The following is a 19,394-nucleotide window of genomic DNA, read 5'->3' as shown; positions in this document are numbered from 1 at the left end:
GTATTTCTAGTTAGTTGCATGCGGTACATGTCTCTCTTTCCAACCAGATCTTAAACTTGTTGAGGGAAGACACTATGTGTGAATATTTTTTTACATATATTTACTTTCTAAAGTAATATATTTTTCTGATTACAAATAATCATGTTAAGTTATACAAACTTCAAATATTGCAAACTACTTAACACAGAAGAAATCCACAATAACCTCCCCCGCTCCTCAACCAGAGAACGGCTATGAAGAGTTCAGAGTATTTTTCTCCAGTTCCCCGTACTATCATAGTGTTGTTTTTGTTTTGTTTTTACAAAAATGGGATCATTGTTGGGGGCGCCCAGTGGCATTGTGGTTAAGCTTGCACATTCTGCTTTGGTGGCCTGGGGTTCGCTGGTTCAGATCCTGGGCGTAGACGTACACACCACTTATCAAGCCATGCTGTGGCAGGCATCCCACATAGACAGTAGAGGAAGATGGGCACGGATGTTAGCTCAGGGCCAGTCTTCCTCAGCAAAGAGAGCAGAATTTGTGGTGGATGTTAGCTCAGGGCTAATCTTCCTCAAAAAAAATAAAAGGGGATCATTGTTAAAGTATGATTCTCAAAATGTTAAAAAAAAAAAGTTTTACACAAATAGAGAGTGAGCATGTGTCAAAGTTTAATTTTAAATCATGAAGGAGGAAGCCAGGAGTATGGCAGTTAACTCAAAAGAGGATATGAGAACTGGCATTTTATATATAGTCAGTTAAAAAAACAAAAGAATGCTGGGGGCCGGCCCCATGGCCTAGTGGTTAATTTCTGTGCACCCTGCTTTGGAGGACCGGGCCCAGTTTCTGAGTGGGGACCTACACCACTCGTTGGCGGTCATGCTGTGGCAGCAACCCACATACAAAATAGAGGAAGATTGGCACAGATGTTAGCTCAGGGTGAATCCTTCTCAGGTAAAAAGAGGAAGATTGGCAACAGATGTTAGCTCAGGGTGAATCTTCCTCAGCAAAAAAACTAAAAAAACAAAGAAATGCTAAAATAAGATTGCTAAGTTAGAATCAAAGCTGATTAATGTCCTACAGGGCAATAACTGAAATCATGGTGTCTTCTTCAGGTGGACAGAAAATAATTACCATTGCATCTTAGCAGTTTTACAGAATTGCAAAAGGATTGGACCCCAATCAATTGTGTTAAATTATAATTCGTTAGACCAGAAGAATCAGATGACACCCAGGCCTGTTAGAAAATGCTCTTAACGTGACATTAAAGCCTCAAATAATCATCTTTCCCTTTTGTATTAGTTTCCTAGTGCTGCTATAATAAACTACCACAAACTAGGTGGTTTAAAAAAAAAAACGAAAAAAAGAACACCTCTTCTTACAGTTCTGGAGGTCAGAAGTCCAACACCAGTTTCACCGGGCAGAGATCAAGGTGTCAGCAGGGCCCTGCTCCCTCTGGAGCCTCTGGGGGAGAGCCTACCTCCCTGCTTTTTATAGCTTCTAGAGCTGCATTTCTCAGTCTGTGGCCGCTTCCTCCCTCTTTGAAGCCAACAGTGTAACATCTTCAAATATCCCTGCCTTCATCTTCACATCACCCTCTCTCTTATACGGACCTTTATGATTACATCGAGCACACCCAGATGATCAAGGAGAATTCCCCATTTCAAGGTCAACTGATTAGCAACGTCGATTCTCCCCTTGCTTCCCCCTTGCCACGTCACCTCACATATTCACAGTTCCGAGGACTGGGATGTGGAGATCTTTCGGGGAGAGGGGCCTAATTCTTCTGATCACACCCTTGCTTTCAAATTCTGAGTAATTCTTCATAACCTCATCCTACACATTTTGTTCTACAGCTTCCTTTTTCCACTCAGCAATGCTGCACACATCTACCCCACTCTTCTGAATGGTTGCACAGTATTCTAATTATGGAATTGCCAGAATTTAATTGTTTCCCTCTAGAGGGAAACTTAAGTTGTTACCAGTTTTTCACTGTTATAAACAGTGCTGCAATGAACATTCCTATACGTATCTCTTTGCACAATTGTGTCTATGTTTTCATAGGAAAAATTCCTAGAGGTTAAAATTCTGAGACAAAAAGTATGCTCATTTAATTCTGACAAGTACTGACAAACTGCCTTCTAAAAATTTGTGCCAATACATTACTCTCATAGCAGTAATGTATGAGAGCGCTGTTTATCTCCAATGTCACTTATACTCCATATTTGGGATTCGCTTTTGAGTCTTTCAACATCTCCATAGCTTTAAGATATCCACATAGGTTTTCCTGGTACAAAACAAGAGTTTAATAATTGTTTGATGAATTGAAGGTTAGAACAATGCAAATCCACATGTACAACTCAGAGGGCTTGTCCTAACAATGATACATCGGTAACACAGCTAAGGCGTGCAAATGTGCCTTGAATATTATAAAGTGCTATTCAGATGGTAGTTATTATTTCCACATGTGGAAATGTGTTCTTTTCACACTTAGTTCTCACATTCCCCCACAGGTAGGCCTTGCTACTTCTGTTTCACATGGTATATGCGTTGTTGCCCAGGCTCATAACACATACTTTCCCTGTGTACTCCACAGGCTCTAAGGTCTAAAGCATGTGACTGATGGTGCCAGTCCTTCGGGAGGAAAGGCACGATACGATTATGGGCATATATGTCTCCTGAAGATAGGAATAAAGCCCAATAACAAAAGCTTCAGAGTATGAGGATCCCCATTCTTGGGTAGATAAATATTCTGGAGGGTCCAGAGTCAACTGATCTTATTCAAGTGACCTGAGGACTCCTCAGAGACAGAGCCCCATGGGTTTAGATGGAATGTCCTGGTGAGTACCCTATCCTACAGCCTCCCACCCAACCCTCACTCTTGGAAGTAGCAACCAACTCTGTAATGCTAAGAACCATGATCCTGTGAGGGACAGGTATTGAGGGGGCTAGCTGAAAGAGAGCCTAGGTCAACCTAGGCTCTCAGGACTGTGACAGCTGGGAGAGGGGCATTATTGCTGACCATCCACATCCCCTGGTCTGCTCTAGAACTAGGAGTCAGCTTCTCAGAGGGAGTAAGAGCAGTGCTGGCAAGAGGAAGTATAAGGGAACGAGCTTTGGCACGCCCCTGCCCCGCTCTGATAGTTGTGTCTGAGGAGGGAATTCACGCAAACCTGAGTGGGCATTGCTCCCTTCAGTTTTATTCCCACAACCAGGGTCTGGAAGGTATATGTTTAAGAACAGTCAGGAGACGAAATCCTGAAACTAGAAAGGAAATGGGTTCCTCTACCATCCTCCCCACACACAAACTTCCCAACCCTCCCACCCTCTCAATACCAACCTACAAGTACATGTGAGCACACACTCAGTTTTCATCTCAGGCTTTTTAGGACTTCACCCTTCTCTGAGTGAACTGAGTGGTGTCCCCTGATAAGGAGTGTTTGTGGGAAGGAATGCTTGATATGAACTCAGCCATAGCCCAAAAAATATTCCAGAAACTAGTAACATTAAAATAATTTCACAGAGGACCTAAGAGGACTTAGAGGTTTGTGTCACGATTAAGAATGTAAGCTCTGGAGCTAGAGCGCCTGAGACTGAATCCTGGCTCTGACACTAGCTGTGACCTTGGGCAGCTCACTTCACTTTTCTATGCCTTAGAATCTTCATCTGTAGAATTGGGAATAAAAGTACCTACCCTTATGAGAGTTGTTTTGAAGACTGAATGAAATAATGCATATAAAGCACCATGCCAGACATGTAGTGAGTGTTCATAAATATTAGCTATTGTTCAATTCTCCTACAGTGTCTCACTGTATGTATGTTCTATGTCCATAGTCTTCAAAGCACTTATGGAGCAAATAAAATTGACAGCTAATAGTTTATTTAATACATTTCCTTAACAATATCTATTGTTACAATGGCCTCTTTCCTCCAAACTTCATGTTTCTGCCTTCCTTTCTCCAAACCCACTTGCTGGCCCCATCTCTGCCTCCTCTCCCACTCAGTAAGACATGCCCCTATACAAATACCCTATGTTGCTTTAAGATTTCAAAGAGTAAAAAGAAAGTAGTCAGTTAAAGAAGTGTTCGCAGATGGAAGGGGGCACTTTCTCTGCCCTACCACCATATTCCACAATTCCTTCTCCTTTGTATCTAGAAGCTTGCTGTGGAACAGAAAGGCCACCACCTATAGGAGGTTCTGAGGGTTCATTTGCATAATGTGTCACTAGCGTCTCTTCTCCTTGGGCAAGGGCAGCAGGTTTTTCCGGTCAGAAGCTGCTCCACACCCTCGCCCTAAACTTCCTGCGTTCCTGGGATACTAAGTCACCGAGGCTGGGGAGGATAAGTGGGCAAAAATATGCCTGGTCCAGGACCAAGGCACACTTTTCTGCCCTGCATATCTCCACTCCAGCTCTAATTGGCTTGCCTCTCTCAGTGTGTGTCTCTATGTTCCCAAAGCACCCACCCCTTAAGTAGCTGATTCACATGGCTTTTATGGACCAAATTATAGTTCTACACTGCTCTTGCTCTTAATGGAGGGCATATTAACCACTGGGGAGAAACTCCTGCTTGAATTCCAAAGAGGTGGTGTGTTCTTCTGGAGGTCTGATAGATCATTTCTTTCAAATTCTGAAATACACAGTCAGAAGACGGCAGTGTGAGCTTTTCATGACAACAACCTAAGTCTCTTCTTCAACATGAAAGATGGAATGAGGGAGTTGGGTTAATAAAGGAAATCTCCACCGTTCCAAAGCAAGTCAATTTACTCTCCCACAAATTAAATATCCAATCTTTTTAGCCCCAAACAGTGGCTGAGGATGGGAAAGCCACACTTGACCTGCCAGGAAATAGGACAATCCTAGCTAATATCCCTGCTACTTAGAAGAGGGAGCTCCCCCAACATAATATCCTGACACTGGATAAGAGGAAGGGAAATGGCTAAGGATAAATTCTTAGCAGGACCCCAAGAGTAAAACTGGATGAGGATGAGAAGCCTTAGGGCAGATTGTTCACACTTCCTTGCAGCATTGTGGCGGTCACAACTGGCACATGCTACCAGGAGTTCTTCTCACTTTCCTGGTTTCTGAGGAGCAAGCAGTAGGTAAATGCTGGGATACTTGGTCCCAATAGGCAGTGGCCATAGTATCTTCAATTCCTTGGTTACCTCAGAAGTATCCAGCTGACATCCCCATCAAAATGCCCAACTTATATGAGACGTAAATATGGAGATACTTGAGAAAGGGAGAACTGCATTCACCCGCTGGGGGTGTGGGAATGAGCAGAAGGTTTATAAACATACGCTCCTTATTAGAAAATAAAATCCTGTGGGCAGAAACCAGTACAGACAATGCTTTAATGAGATCTGGTTTCCTTCCTCTGCTTTCACTCTGCCTTGGAGTATTAGCCACCGTCCCAACCCCAAACAGCATGAAGTTGATGTCCCAGCTTCTCTCTCCCCTAAAAAACCAAAACAACAAAATACTCAGGACAGGAGCAGACACAGAGCAATCTTCACTTCTTCTACACATTAGAAACATTTTTGACTACAGTTCAGCTTCTCTGAGGTCCACATCAAGTAGTAAAATGCCAAGAGAATAGAAAAGCTGGGTTGGAGGGAATCCCTGATAATGAGACACAAAGTGAGAGAGTTTACTCAAGCACTCCACTCAACAAGCTGGAGGCCCATGCAGGTCCCTGAGAAGGAGAGTCATTCTGGCTTAGGCCCTGAAGGAATCCCACTCTGCAGCCCCTCCTCAGAGTGAAAAGAGAGGCCCCTGATGAATGATCACTAGTAATACCCTAATGGAGAGCTAACTCGTTTGGGGAGCAGCTCTTTTAATAGTTGGAGTTTTCTTCTTAACCAGAGTTTCCCATTGGAATTAAAAGACCTCAGCCATGCTTATAGTTACAGGTTCCACATTAATCAGACTGTTCCTGGCAAGGTCCCACAGCCAGTTAGTGGTCACATCCTCTGATCAGTCAGGATATATTCTGGTGGGATTCCAGGCCTTCAGCTTAGCCCTGGGAAAGCTCAGTAACGCCTCAAGCAAATAAGCAGAGCTAGAAGGTCAGAGGAGTCTTAGGTACATGGAGGTAAGTTATCCCACAGGGCAGCCAGATAGCTGCCCTGGGTGGGAGGAGGATGAACCTGACCCTTCCAGGTATATAGTGGCTATACCTGGTGTCCAAACATAGCAGTCAATCTTAAGGAAATAAAACTTATTTGGGGGCTGCTCTTTCTTCTGACAGGCTTTACCAGAATACCCGGTGGGTATTCACCCATGAGCCTTGCCCTCTCCTTCAATTTTGCAGTTGCACTTGGCAACCCCCAACCGATCCCAAAATACCCAGGAGACAGAATCAGACAATGCTTTGCCTTGTTTCAGCATCCACGGATGGCTCCAAGTCCTCAACCCTGCCCCGAGGATGCCGGCGGCAGCAGACACAGTGGAGGTAGTCCACTACATTGTGGGTGAAGAGCGAGCGCAATGGATGCAAGTACTGGAAGAAGAGGAGCATGAAGCCAATGGAAATTAGATAAGCAATAATGAGCTGCAAGGCAATCAAGGAATGACAGTAATTCAGTAACACTTTCACTCCAAAGAACTTAAAAACCAAGACCATGATCACATTCTCTACCAATCTCACACTATAGTGCAGGCCCATATGTCCCCAGTTCTGACTTTTGTCAACAAGGTCCCTGTCTGCCAACTTCAACTGTAAGGCTGACCAGCAAGAGAAGTTGATGCCAGCATAGAGGACAGTAATGGAAATCAGCACCACTAGGGTGCCGACCCTGCTGAAATTCTTCTCAATATTATTGGGCATCTGGGCACCGCTCCTCCAGAACTTAACCCAAGGCTCAAAGAGGATGATCAGGAAGTTGAGCAATAAGAAGGGCAGAGCCTTCAGTTTCAAGGTGGCTGAGAAGAGCACCAGAATCATGAGGCGGGATGTGATCTCCAAAGTCCGCCAGATGGTGATGCAGAGGACTTCTAGCGGCCCAAGGCGAATCTTGTATTCATCGTACTTGATCTGGATAGCCAACATATTGCAGAGGGTAGCCCCATAGGTGACAGATATCAGGGAAAAGACCATTAGCACAGCTGTAAGGAAAAAAAAAAAAAAACAGAAAAAAATAGGCAATCAGTCAATGTTGGTGGTGAAACTTGGACTCTGACCCAGAGGTCCAGAGAGATGATAGGAGAGATTTGAGGGCCCCAGTTAAGAGCAAACTCATGTGTGATCACAGCTGTGTAAACAAAAAGCATGCACAGAGAGAAATAAACTAAAATATATTTTTTATGATAGGGATTATACCAGTTTTTTCAATCTTTTTTCCACATTTCTCTAATTTTCCAAATTTCCCATGATGAACATACACTGTAATACTTTAATAATCAGATAAATGTACAAAATGAGTTTTTTTTTAAAAGAGTGGGTCTCAGAACTAGCATTGAGAGGTCACTAACATAAAGGGAGAGGGCAGCATCTACCTGATGAAACAAGCTTCTAAGTGAACAATGGAGGCAGAAAGAACTCAATCTGAAAAACTCCAGTCTCAGAGAACGCCTCTGGTAATATAAGTCCCTTCTTTGATGTATATCTTCCTCAAGGAACTAATCTTGTTTGTGTGTGCTTCTAGAATGTGTCAAGATGTGCACTGGGAATTCTATGGGAGCAGAAGGGCTCATGTCTATTTTGCTCACTGCTGTGTCCCCAGAGCACAGCACACTGCCTGGAATATAGTACGTGCTCAATAAGTGTTTGTGGCCTTACTGGAGAATCCTGGGTTTAGAAAGGCAGCATAAAATACCTATGATTAGAAGCCCTTGGTTCAGCTGCATGGGAGCTTGTGCAAGTCACTGAATATCTGTGTGCCTCAATTTCCCAATTCAGTGAGATACTCTAGAGTTGCTTGTATTAATACCAGCAACGTCAGTTCAGCACCCCAATGCTTTGGTATACCTTAGGAATCCTCAAATTTCAGCAGAGTGGTTTAAAAGCTTAAAAGCTCTGTTTCCTAGCCCATGATCTCCATAACATTCTATGTTAGAGCAGAGGCCTTGAAGGGTCAGGATGCTCCCTAATCTGCTATACTAGGTCTCAACTATAGATCACAGTGGCCTTTTCGTTTTCTTCCTTTGTATCGAAGGATACCGATCACTAAGAAAAATCTAGTGCTCTCAAGGAAAGTGGGAGGCCCGAGAGGTACTCATCCAAAAGGAAAGCTGGAGCTTTCTGTTCCCATAAAAATGCTGAATCCAGGGAACTAGAGCCGTGGAGATGTCAAAGCAATGTGCAAGAAAAGCAAAGACCCTCCCATGGAAACCCAAAAGGAAGCACGGCTTTGTTTTTTGAGATCTTTTTCCGCTCTAAGTAGAGTGTTGGAATCTCAGGGACTGGAATGGGAGACTTCTTTTTTAAGAGTTTTTTAAAAAATTATTTTATTGAGGGCATATTGGCCTCAATATGTACATATGTACATGTCACATTGTGTAAATTCCAAGTGTACATTATTATACATCATCAGTTTCTGTATAGTCTGCATTGTGTTCACCATCAAGTCTAGTTTTTACCTGTCACCAAACATGTGTGCTCTTTGATGTCTTTTGCCCTCCCCTCACCCCCTTCCTCTCTGGTACCCAATAATCTGTTCTCCTTATCTATGTGTTTGTTAGGGAGACTCTGTTAAAGTGGCTACTCTTAGCTTTATTTTTATTTTTTTCTAGTTTTATTGAGATACAATTGACATATAATGTTGTATTAGTTTAAGGTGTACAACATAATGATTTGATAAACTCTTAGCTTTATAAACCACTCTCAATCTCAAGCCTCACGAGCTGATGCTCCTTGTGGAGTTGGCAATGTCAGAACATACGTACATCTAGCCAAGTGTCGTGATGCTTTCCCTTAAATTAGAACTCATTTATTGATGGTAGTGTAATAAAAGGAAGAAAGCCTGATGCTTCCAATAAATGTAAAAACACCTTCCATCTGTCTCCCTACAAATAGACTCATGTCATAAGAGATCATAATGCTGCTAGTGAATATGCTCATCTATGCTGATCCAGATGGTCTCCAAGAGAAAAAGGGACTAGAAAAAGGGTAGTAAGGAGAAGACAAGAGAGTGGGTGAAATGAAGAAAACTAAATCAAAAAGTTATTGACAAAATCTTAAAAGAGACAGTATTGTCAGAAAGTTTTTAATAGGAAAAATTACTGAAGAATTGAAAACGAGGTCTTTGAGAAAACTTCCCTTACATCCTTTGTATAGTGATATTGTTAGAAACACGTCTCCGAAGGCAGACATCCTGGACTCCAACTCAATCTTTGCCATCTATTACTTATGGAACCTTGGGGAACTTGCTTAACCTCTCAGTGCCTCTGTTTCCTCATTTGTAAAATGCGGATAATAATAATAATTATCTCATAGGGTTGTTGTGAAATTCAATGAAATAATTACACATAAAGGGCTTAGAGAAACGCCTGGAACATGGCAAATGCTATCTGCTAGCTCCTATCATCATCATCATCATCATTCCCTATTTCCAGAAGCATAGTAGATGTATTTACTTTATTTAGGCACTACCTTGACACTTAGGAAATCAGGTGATTTTAAAACTGATAGAACTAAGAAATAAGCCTTACGAAAATGTGCAAGACCTCTAGCAAGAAAACTATACAACTTTAGTGAGTATATTAAAAAATATTTAATGAAGTACACTTCAGTAAAGTTGTATAGTTTTCTTGCTAGAGGTCTTGCACATTTATGCCATAGATTGTGGTGATGTTCCATGGATATATATTTATCTCCAAACACATCAAGCTGTATACATTAAATAGGTATAGCTTTTTGTATAGCAATCATACTTCAAGAAAGTGGTTTAAAAATATTTAATCAAGTGGAAAAGTTTATTATCTTCTAATATGAAATTGATTGATCCTGTAAAAATATAAATTCCCTCCAAAATAACCTAAATAATTTAATGCAATCCCAATCAGAGTCTCAATGCAATGTTTTTTCCTTTGTTGTTGTTATTGTTTTGCTTTGTTTTATTTTTTGGTGGGAGAATTGACAAATTGATTGTGGAAATTAACCTATCTGGAAGATCAGGCTAAACCACTCTACCAGATATGAGTTGTGAAAGGCCTTTGCAAGAAAGGTACAAGATCTAAAAGCAATAAAGAATTTGAATACACAAAAGTTTAATACTTTAGAATGCCAGAAGATACCACAAGTATATTTTATATATTCATATACTGTGTTGCACATGTGTGTTGGACCTGTGTTACATGTATGACATGTACATACACATCTAAAATATGTGAGTATGTACACACACACACAACATTATACAAATGTATACATTTACACTTATCCACAGCAGGGAAAAGATTAATAGCCAAAATAAGTAAATAGCTTCTACAAATTAATGAGAAAAAGACATCACTAGAAAAAGTGAGTAAAATATATAAATAAGCAATATAAAGAACACACAGAATGACCAAACATGAAAAGATGCTCAGCTTCATTCATAATTCAAGGGAGCAAATTATTAAAACAATCAGTCATTTTATAATTATACAACTAAAAAATATTTAGTTTACGATATGAAGAAATAGGCATATTCATACACCGTTGATGGGAATATAAAGTCATACAACCTTTGGGAGGGTTACTTGGAGTGCAGATAAAATTCTAAACATGCAGATCCTTTCACCCAGCAATTCTGCTGCTAAGAGTTTTATCCTACAGAGTCTCATTCCAGCCCACAGATACGGATAAAGATGTTCACTAGAGCATACTTTGCAATTAGAAAAAAACTTTTCTGCATGGAAAAATTAGAAACAAACTGAAATCCTACCAATAGAAGACTAGGGAAATAAGAAAGAAGGTCCAATTCATAGGAGGGAAATATATACTATATAGCATGATTATTACTATATGTATATATAAATAACCGTTGAAGAAAGATATATTGGCATACTTTTGGAAAAGGCATGATGCTGAACAGAAAGTTTAATACAGTTCTTTTTTGACAAAAATATACATACATATATGTTGTACGTATGTTTATATTTGCATAGTAAAAAGAAGTCTGGAAGGATAGATACTGAATGGTCAATAGAGATTACCTTTGGGGAGTGAGATTACATCTCCTATTTTATATATATTCTGTATGGTTTTGAATCTTTACCATAGCCATATCTGATTTTTATAACTAAAAAATAAGGACCAAAAATACTAATACATGATCATGGTAAAAATTTCTTTTTTTTTTTTTTTGAGGAAGATTAGCCCTGAGCTAACATCTGCCACCAATCCTCCTCTTTTTGCTGAGGAAGACTGATGCTGAGTGAACATCCATGCCCATCTTCCTTTACTTTATATGTGGGATGCCTACCACAGCATGGCTTGCCAAGCCATGCCTTGTCCGCACCCGGAATCCGAACCAGCGAACCCCGAGCCACCAAAGCGGAACGTGCACACTTAACCACTGCACCACCAGGCTGGCCCCCAATCATGGTAAAAATTTCAAACCACATAGAAGGGTATAAAGCAAAAAGCAAAAGTCAGCTGACTCCTCATTTTTCTTGCATATCTTTCTAGAAATTTTCTGTGCATATACAATTAGCTGTAGGGCAATCAGTTTGTGCATGTATTACCTTTATAATGTATACATATTTTAATTATGTGATTTGATGATCCTCAAAATTCTCAAGAGGAAAAGCATCATCATTTCCAGAGATTTTTCTCCTTTCACTACTGTCAATTCTAGGTATGTGAAAAGTTTCAAAACCAACTTCATGAACAATTCTTAATGGAGAAAAAGAGAAAAGAGGGCAAATTTCCTCTTTACAATTATGTGAGAGATGGGCCTTTGCCAAGCAGAGTCAGCACCTAATAATAAGGAAATGGTCCAAAGCTGGACCCACAGCTGTACCAGCTCCAGCCCAAGCAGATGAAGTTAATCTCAGGCTGTTAAAACTCATGAACACTAGCTCATCTCGACTTTGAGGAGACATTTCATCCTCTGCTAGAGGTCTTACTCACCTCAGGGTCCCTCTTTTACAACATCCTTCCTAATTTGGGGGGAAATTAAGACAGGCACCTCTTTGGTAACTTCCTCCAAAGATCATAGAGAAGGTCGGAACTGGGACCAGGCCTGAGTCTCATCAGTACTCATTCCACACCCCTTTTCTTTCTCCCCACTGGAGTTGGGAGGAGTGATTAAATCAGTGGTTCCCAAATGTGGCTGATCAGAATCAACTGGGGTACTTTCAAAAAATACAGATTCCTGGCCTCCCTACAATCAGATTGCTGCAGGTCCAAGGAAAAAATGTAATTTTAAAAAGAGGCTTTCACCCAGTAATATATTTTCTCATGATCAGTAATATTTGTGAGCCTCTTATTTAAAGATAGCCATCCCCAAACCAAAACAAACAAAGAAACAACCTCAGTACAATTTAAACTCTCTGGACTAGGGAAAATGTCCTACTGATTGCTGGTTTTACTAGCTGCTTCTGGACCCAGAGAGGGTTTATCTGTGGCAATTTTAGTCTATATAGCTTACCCCAGTTTACGAAATCTGGCAGGCGTGAGATGTCTGGCTCTCTAAGTTTTTTGATTATCTACCCATACTGTCCAACAGAACTTTCTGCAATGATGAAAACGTTCCGTAATACCTGTGGTGTCCAACACAGTAACCACCGGCCATATGAGGCTATCGAACACTTGAAACATGGGTAGTATGCCTGAGGAAGTAAACTTTTTATTTTATTTTAATTTAATAGCCACCTGAAGCTAGTGGCCAGTGTATTGGACAGCTCAAGTTCCGATTTCTAAGACCATTGATTTAAGTGGAGCCCTCCCGTCTCCTGACCCAACTCACCTCTACCCAGGGGAACCTCTGCAGAGATCAGGGTCACATAGAGCTGATAGGTCAGCTGGGGCACTGAGCCCAGAAAGGCTTGGATCTGTGACATACGTTTGTAGGCATTGCGGTGCATAGCCAGGGTCCGGATGGAGTGGCCCACCTCCCATTCTATCAGCACCTCCTCGCCATTTATTAGCATCTTCTTTCTGGTGAGGCTGACATAGGGCTCCTCCTGCCCCTCTTTCTTCCACAGTGTGAGGTACTTAATCATGGCCTCCAAACATCTGCAGAAGTAAAGCATCATGGGAACTTAACTAAAGCTGTCTTGGGAGGGGAGGTTGTAGTGAGGGGGAAAAATAGCTCGGGGAGGCTGTGTTATGTTTTGCCATTTCTCTCCCATCCTACTCATTTCACATGAGTCAAAGAGTTGGTTGTGCCTTCTACAAGTTACTTGAGCCCAAATCCTTTTTTGTTTGGTTGGTCATTGACTGACCTAAGAACACCATTTGGGAAGTATTTCTTTGGGTACTTAAGGAATTGCTTTGTCTCCTTAAGAATGAGCCTGTAGTAGACAAGTGCCTTGAACACAAAGATATTAAGTAAATAATGTGTTGAGAAAGATGAAGGTTCCAGAAGGCCCTGGTTTTCATAACACCTCCAGTTTCTGAGGTAAAGCATTCCCTATTCAAGGCATTCTGCTCCATAATTGGGGCTTTTGAGCTCTGTTTTTTCAAGAGAGAGTGACAACTATGACTGTCTCAGCCAAAAAGTCTTGGAGGAGATCTGGAAAAAACTTCTCTTACACAGGAAAGCCATTTAGCAACAAAAGTACTTAAAAGACTTGACAACTCACAACCAAATATGCTATATACCTAGGGAACTGCAAAAGATCTCTCGAAAGGTTTCTTTTGGGGCCTCTTGATCTGTTTAGGAACAACAGCCTTTTAAACTTGATTCTTTCTTTACAAAGAGTAAAACATCCTTATGAGAGCCTATCACCCTTGAAATAGTGTTAAGACCACATTTCCTGCTGTACCCCTCCCATCTCCTCCATATCAATAAGAAGTCGTTAGTAGTTCTGATGTGTTGAACAGAAGAGAAACAACATCTTGTTGAACATCTTGTTTTGGAACATCTGAGTTACTACTTCCCCCATTCATCTTGAATGGAAATTGTGGACTATTTCTTATGACAAGTAACAACATACGTGATGAAAATTAAGACATTTTTCCTGACAGACAGGGGCAGGGGTTGTATTTATCCTGCCCAAAGCTCTTAGCACATAGTGGGAATTTGATAGATATTTGCTGAGTAAATGAAAAGAGTGGGAAGGAAGAAAAGAATATAGGGTGAGAAATGATGGGAGGAGGGGATAATAATAACCGCAACGTAACAGAAAAATAGACCAAAGACAAGCTCAGAGATTTATTTGCTCTCTAGGCCTTTGGCTCCTAAAAGGAAGGTTTAGAACAAGTCCGGTTGCCAACCTCCATACGATCCCTCTGAGATCGTTGCCTGCGTGCCAGCCTGAAGCGTGTAGTTGGAAACATTCACTTTCTAGGGACAAACTCTAAAACCCAGGACAGAAAAAGATGGAAAAAGAGAACCGAGAAGAAAAAAGTGACATTCTCTTCCTGTTCAGGGAAAATGCATAAACGCATTTCCAACAAAAGATTTTAGATTTCAGTCCAAGCCCATCAATGATACTGCGAATAAAATATTGGGGGAAGCAATGGCATGAAGCATTCTTTACGCTTCTATTCTTACGGTCACTTACTGGTTTAAGTAAGGGTGTTTGCCATGCTTATAAACTTCAGTAAATTAGAGTACATTTTCATTTCCAGAAGTATCTTTGCATTTCATAAAAGAGAGCCAGGCCCTCCAAATACTTTCACGTGCTTAATAGCACTCATCAAGTTCCTACCTAGCTAAAATGTAATTTGCCTTGAAAATAAGCCTATCAAGGACATAGTTTATGAGCTTTTAACTATTTTTTCCCTGCTATGGGGTTAGCTGACAGAGATTATAAACGCTTTCCAATCATTTTTTTTTCTTCTTCTCCCCAAAGCTCCCCAGTATACAGTTGTATATTCTAGTTGTGAGTGCCTCTGGTTGTGCTATGTGGGACGCCGCCCCAGCGTGGCCTGATGAGCGGTGCCATGTCCGTGCCCAGGGTCCGAACCAGAAAAACCCTGGGCCACTGAAGCGGAGCGCGCAAACTCAACCACTCGACCACGGGGCCGCCCCCGCCAAATCATTTCTAATGGAAGCTAAATGACAAAAATGAAATACGGTACTCAACACTCCATATGGAGGGTCCAAATCAAGGATGGCTTGGGAGGCCACAAAGCAAATAAGGGAAGTCAAAACTGGGGACTGGGGCGGTTTTTGCTGATATTTGCTTCTTGAGAGTGCTTGATCTGTTAACTCAATATACTGCATTTGAAAAGGGAAAGAAGAATGGTTTCCTTGTTCCTTAGTGACATCTCTAAATTTCCTGGTTCCAAGTGCAAGATGAGGTCTTCCCTTTACAGCTCAACTTCAAAGATTTAGAACTGGAAAGGATCTTTAGATTAACCTAGTCCCAAGGTTGCATATAGGCCAGTTGAGTCACATCTGACCAACAGCTGTGGTTTGTTTGGCCCATACTGTGTTTTAAATTAGTTGCCAAAATTTAAAATCATGATATTTCACATGAAATCCTGTCTTGGAAGACACTCCTGAAAAGTTGGGGGATCTGGCAATACTGGGTCTGACATCCAACAGGGAGACAATGGGCTGGAGCTGCAGAGCAGCTGCCTCCTGTAGGCAGATCATGTGGCCTCCAGACTGCCACTGTACTCACGACTCTCCGTCATTTCTCTAACACTGAGACTTCATTTTCATTTATCATCACACATGAAGCTACTGTTTCTTTCATACTTGGCCTGCTTCACTCATTTATGACACCTGCCTGGCCCTGTAAGCGTCTGAATTTGAGACCCGTGATGTAGCCCAACTCATTTATTTTACAGATGAAGGAACTGAGGTCCAAGGCATCTTCAGAGATTTCACGAAGGTCATGCAACTAGTCAATGACAGAGGGAGGACTAGATTCCAGGACTTCTGAATTCCAGGCCACTGTTTCTGTTGATAGCCCATATTTTCTCTGATGGAGCCTAATCGATTCCTCCCCATTTACACATATATTGATAAAAAAATTCTAAGGGAGAAGTTTCACCCTTAGTTTCAGACTGTGTTTACTTCTCTAAGAATGAACTATCTCCCCATTACAATTACAATATCAACACTCTGACCCACATTCCTCAGCTGACTGCAGGTTTCTGCCTCTCTTGCAATAAAGACAAACTTGGTCCATTCCTTCCTCCTGAACTCATAAATTTTGCAACATCTCCCTATCTTGAAAATGTCATAGCATTCAAATGAGATGGTGACACAAATACCTGTCTCCCTAGGATAAGGCACACCCTTGCCCCTTAAAGGCAATGTGAATGGAAAGACTTGGTACTATTACATTGTGCTACAGCATCCAGATAGAGAGGTGGACTGTCTTTCTTTGCCCCCTTCTAACTGTGTGCCTTTATTGCAGAAAGATACAAAGAGATAAACAGGAGGTGGATGAACTGAAAGACAATAATGAAGTACAATGGGTTGGGGTACCAGATGACCACAGATGGCTTAACATATTTTCTAGATGACAAATAACTCTGGAAAATTTGAAAATGGTGGCAGCACCAGTCCAAGCAGCTCAGGGTAAAGAAACTGAATGTGAGATGGGATGAAGTGGGGAAGGAACTTTCCTCCAATTTACAGAGCATCTAAAAGGCAAAGTCCAAATAACACACGCTGAAGCTCCCGCCTGTGTGCACAGTGACCACATCAGTTGGTCCCATACCAATTTTCAAAACCCAATTCCAGATAGTAAACATTGTCTAATGAGGTCTTACCAATGATACCATACCTAGTTTTGGAACACAGGTACATGCCACATGTTCATTGTGGTGGCATTTAAGATTTCAGATAAGATTTTTTTGGATGGTAAACAGGGAAGCCAAGAGTGGGAAGGAATGGGAGAATTGAGTAGATTAGAGGCACAGTACCAGTCTTGTACATATTAGCTTCATCTTTCTCTGCACAAATCTGGGGGGTGGGGAAGGAAGAGATTAAAAAGTTGCTCACCTGATAACAGGTCCCAAGAGGATTAGATGCATAAACAGTGATAGTGGCTTGTCTTTGGCCAGATCTCTGTGGACAAAAATGAGGGTCAACTGGACCATAATGGATGAAAACATAAAAAAGGAAAAGGTGTATGCCATCCAGTAGGTTTCACTATTCTTTCGATAGATTCTAACCATGTACAAAGCAGACGCAGCCTCCCCACAGTACAAAAAGGTGGAGAAGAGGATGCCAAATGGAAAGGTAAATCGGGGGTTGGCCCCACGGATGACATTTTCCTCCAGAGATGAAATGGGATCCAGGCTTGGCTCCTCAGGAATTTCATAAACGCGGTCCATTGTCGAGGTTCTGAGCGTCGTGGTCTGGTCTTCAGAGCATCCCCCACCCCTACCCCCCAAGAAAACTCTGTAGCCACTGCAGTCCAAGTATTAGCGAAGAGAGCAGTCAAGTCCGATTCCAGAATCTACTAGTTAGAGCAGGGGACTCCTCTCTTCTAGTCTCAAATTAGACTTGGAGTCTGGGATGGAGAGCCCAGCAGTACCACTTTGAACTTGACTCTCGATTGGTCCAGGATTCGTCAATATACGTGATGTGAAACTTGGACAAGACAAAAGCAATCATCTTAGCGCCTAGTCCAGAGTCCAATTCCAGGCTCGTGAAGGGCCATGGGAACAGCTGTTCCCGTGGCGGCTTCTTTTGCAGACCCCAAGGTAGGGGGGTAGCCACGCTGTCCTGGCACCAACACTCAGCAGCAGTGCCCTCTCAAACCAGCCGAGAACTGAGCCAGAGAAGAAGAGGGGGCGCAGCCTGAGCGTCCTTTCGCGGATTCAGTTTAGTGCCTAGCTACCCTAGGTATTGCTAGGCTGTGGCTCTTAGCTCGCCCGCTCGCCGGCGCTCTCAGGATCCGCGCTGCGTCGAGGGTTCTCAGGATGGCTCTTCGGATTCCCCAAGCTCTGCCCCCAAGGCAGCCGGGCCAGGGGCAGAGGAAATGCCACAACCCTGTCCCCGAGCTCAGTCTCGGGGGAGAGGAGCAGAGCGCGTGCGCGCGCGCTCCAGGATCGAGAGAAAGGTGGAGGGGCTTCTTTTCCACGGAGAAACTTTCCTATCTAGATGCACGACGTGCGGGGCGCCAAGCCAGCCGGGCAGATGTCGCCAAACTTTTGGGCGCCCTCTGCTGCCGGGGTCCTGCCTGGCCCGCGGTTCCAGCTGTGAGAGGTCTGCTGCTTCGGGAACTAAGGCACCGACGGCGGGGCGGACGAAATGGGAGAGACAGCTGAGGCCAAACAAAACCAGCCTGCGAGTTGCAGGGCGGGCAGCGAAGGATGCTCGGCGTGGAGAGGCGCGACAAAAAGCGGCTTGGGCCAATCCTCAGAAGCACTTCTCACCACAATCCCTGGAACAGGGGGGGAGCCACAGCTTTCCTCTTCCCCAAGAGCAGCAGAAACGCCCACTTCTACCCCGCCCTCCCTAACTTAGCTTGCTCCCACACTCGCTCAACCCACGCGGTTACGCAGGTGTGTCTCTCTCGGCCTCCGGGTTGAACCTCCCTAGGTCCTATTGCCCTCCAGATAATATCACGGTAAGACAATAGGACGGGGCGGGGGGCGGTGCAGAGACCTGGGAGGCAATTGGGTCAGAGAGTTTCCTATCCAGGCCAAACTGTATGCAGCAGAGGGAAGACAGAAAAGGGGAAGGGGGGGGTGTCAAGACTCAAGGTCAGCCCACAGACACTCAAAGCTCATTCTATGCCTTGATTTCTCTACTTGCAAAATGAGGCCAGGATAGGAACTTTAGAATGAACTTTCAGGTCTCTGGCTGGAAGGTTCTGAAGAAGTGCCAAATCCTAAAGAGACCGGAGAGGAGCCAAGCGAGCTGTTAGTGAAAACTGAGAGGGGTGTCTCAAAGAGCTCTGAAAACTGCCTGGATTCTGAAGAGCAATCCTCCCCCACCTCACTGAGCTTTTGTTTTCATGGCTTCATTTGCATAATTCTAAACCCCAGAGAAAACGAGAAAACATCTGCCTCCTGGTAACATAAATGTAGCAGAGCCTGTGCCAATCTTTTGCTGCGGCAAGTCAGTAAAAAGAATCTATGTGCGGAGTGGCTAAGTGGCGGCCACCAAAATGATGCCCTCAAGAAAGACTCAGTCTTGTCGTTGTGTTGGTTTTTAAGACTCCTGCAATTGCTGCCTCTTTTCTCCAGGGCTAATTCAGGGAGAGATCAACTTCTAAAGGGTGTTACCTTGAAGCAGACACCCCATCTTGGTCTGCACCTGTGCTAGCAGCTGGGTTAGCAGGCTGATCCTTCCCCCTTTCTGTTTCACAAGGCAGTTCAAGACTATCTGAGAACACGTCACACAGAGTG

At 42.9% G+C, this 19,394-nt stretch overlaps 1 protein-coding gene across 1 annotated transcript; it reads right to left on the bottom strand.

Moving 5' to 3' along the window:
• Positions 1–5,314: 5,314 nt before the first annotated feature.
• On the bottom strand, positions 5,315–18,463 carry XKRX (XK related X-linked). The gene is made up of 3 exons (XM_046673163.1): positions 17,035–18,463; positions 12,871–13,139; positions 5,315–7,081 (listed from the first exon to the last, which is right to left on the bottom strand). The coding sequence occupies exons 1-3, from the start codon at positions 17,367–17,369 to the stop codon at positions 6,336–6,338; spliced, it is 1,350 nt and encodes a 449-aa protein (XP_046529119.1). The 5' UTR covers positions 17,370–18,463; the 3' UTR covers positions 5,315–6,335.
• Between the last annotated feature and the right edge of the window lie 931 nt (positions 18,464–19,394).

The sequence above is a fragment of the Equus quagga genome, chromosome 10 (genome assembly GCF_021613505.1).
Source record: "Equus quagga isolate Etosha38 chromosome 10, UCLA_HA_Equagga_1.0, whole genome shotgun sequence".
In the NCBI taxonomy this organism is placed as follows: domain Eukaryota; kingdom Metazoa; phylum Chordata; class Mammalia; order Perissodactyla; family Equidae; genus Equus; species Equus quagga.
Note: the sequence above shows the minus strand (reverse complement) of the source record. Positions and strands in the feature narration are given on the sequence as shown.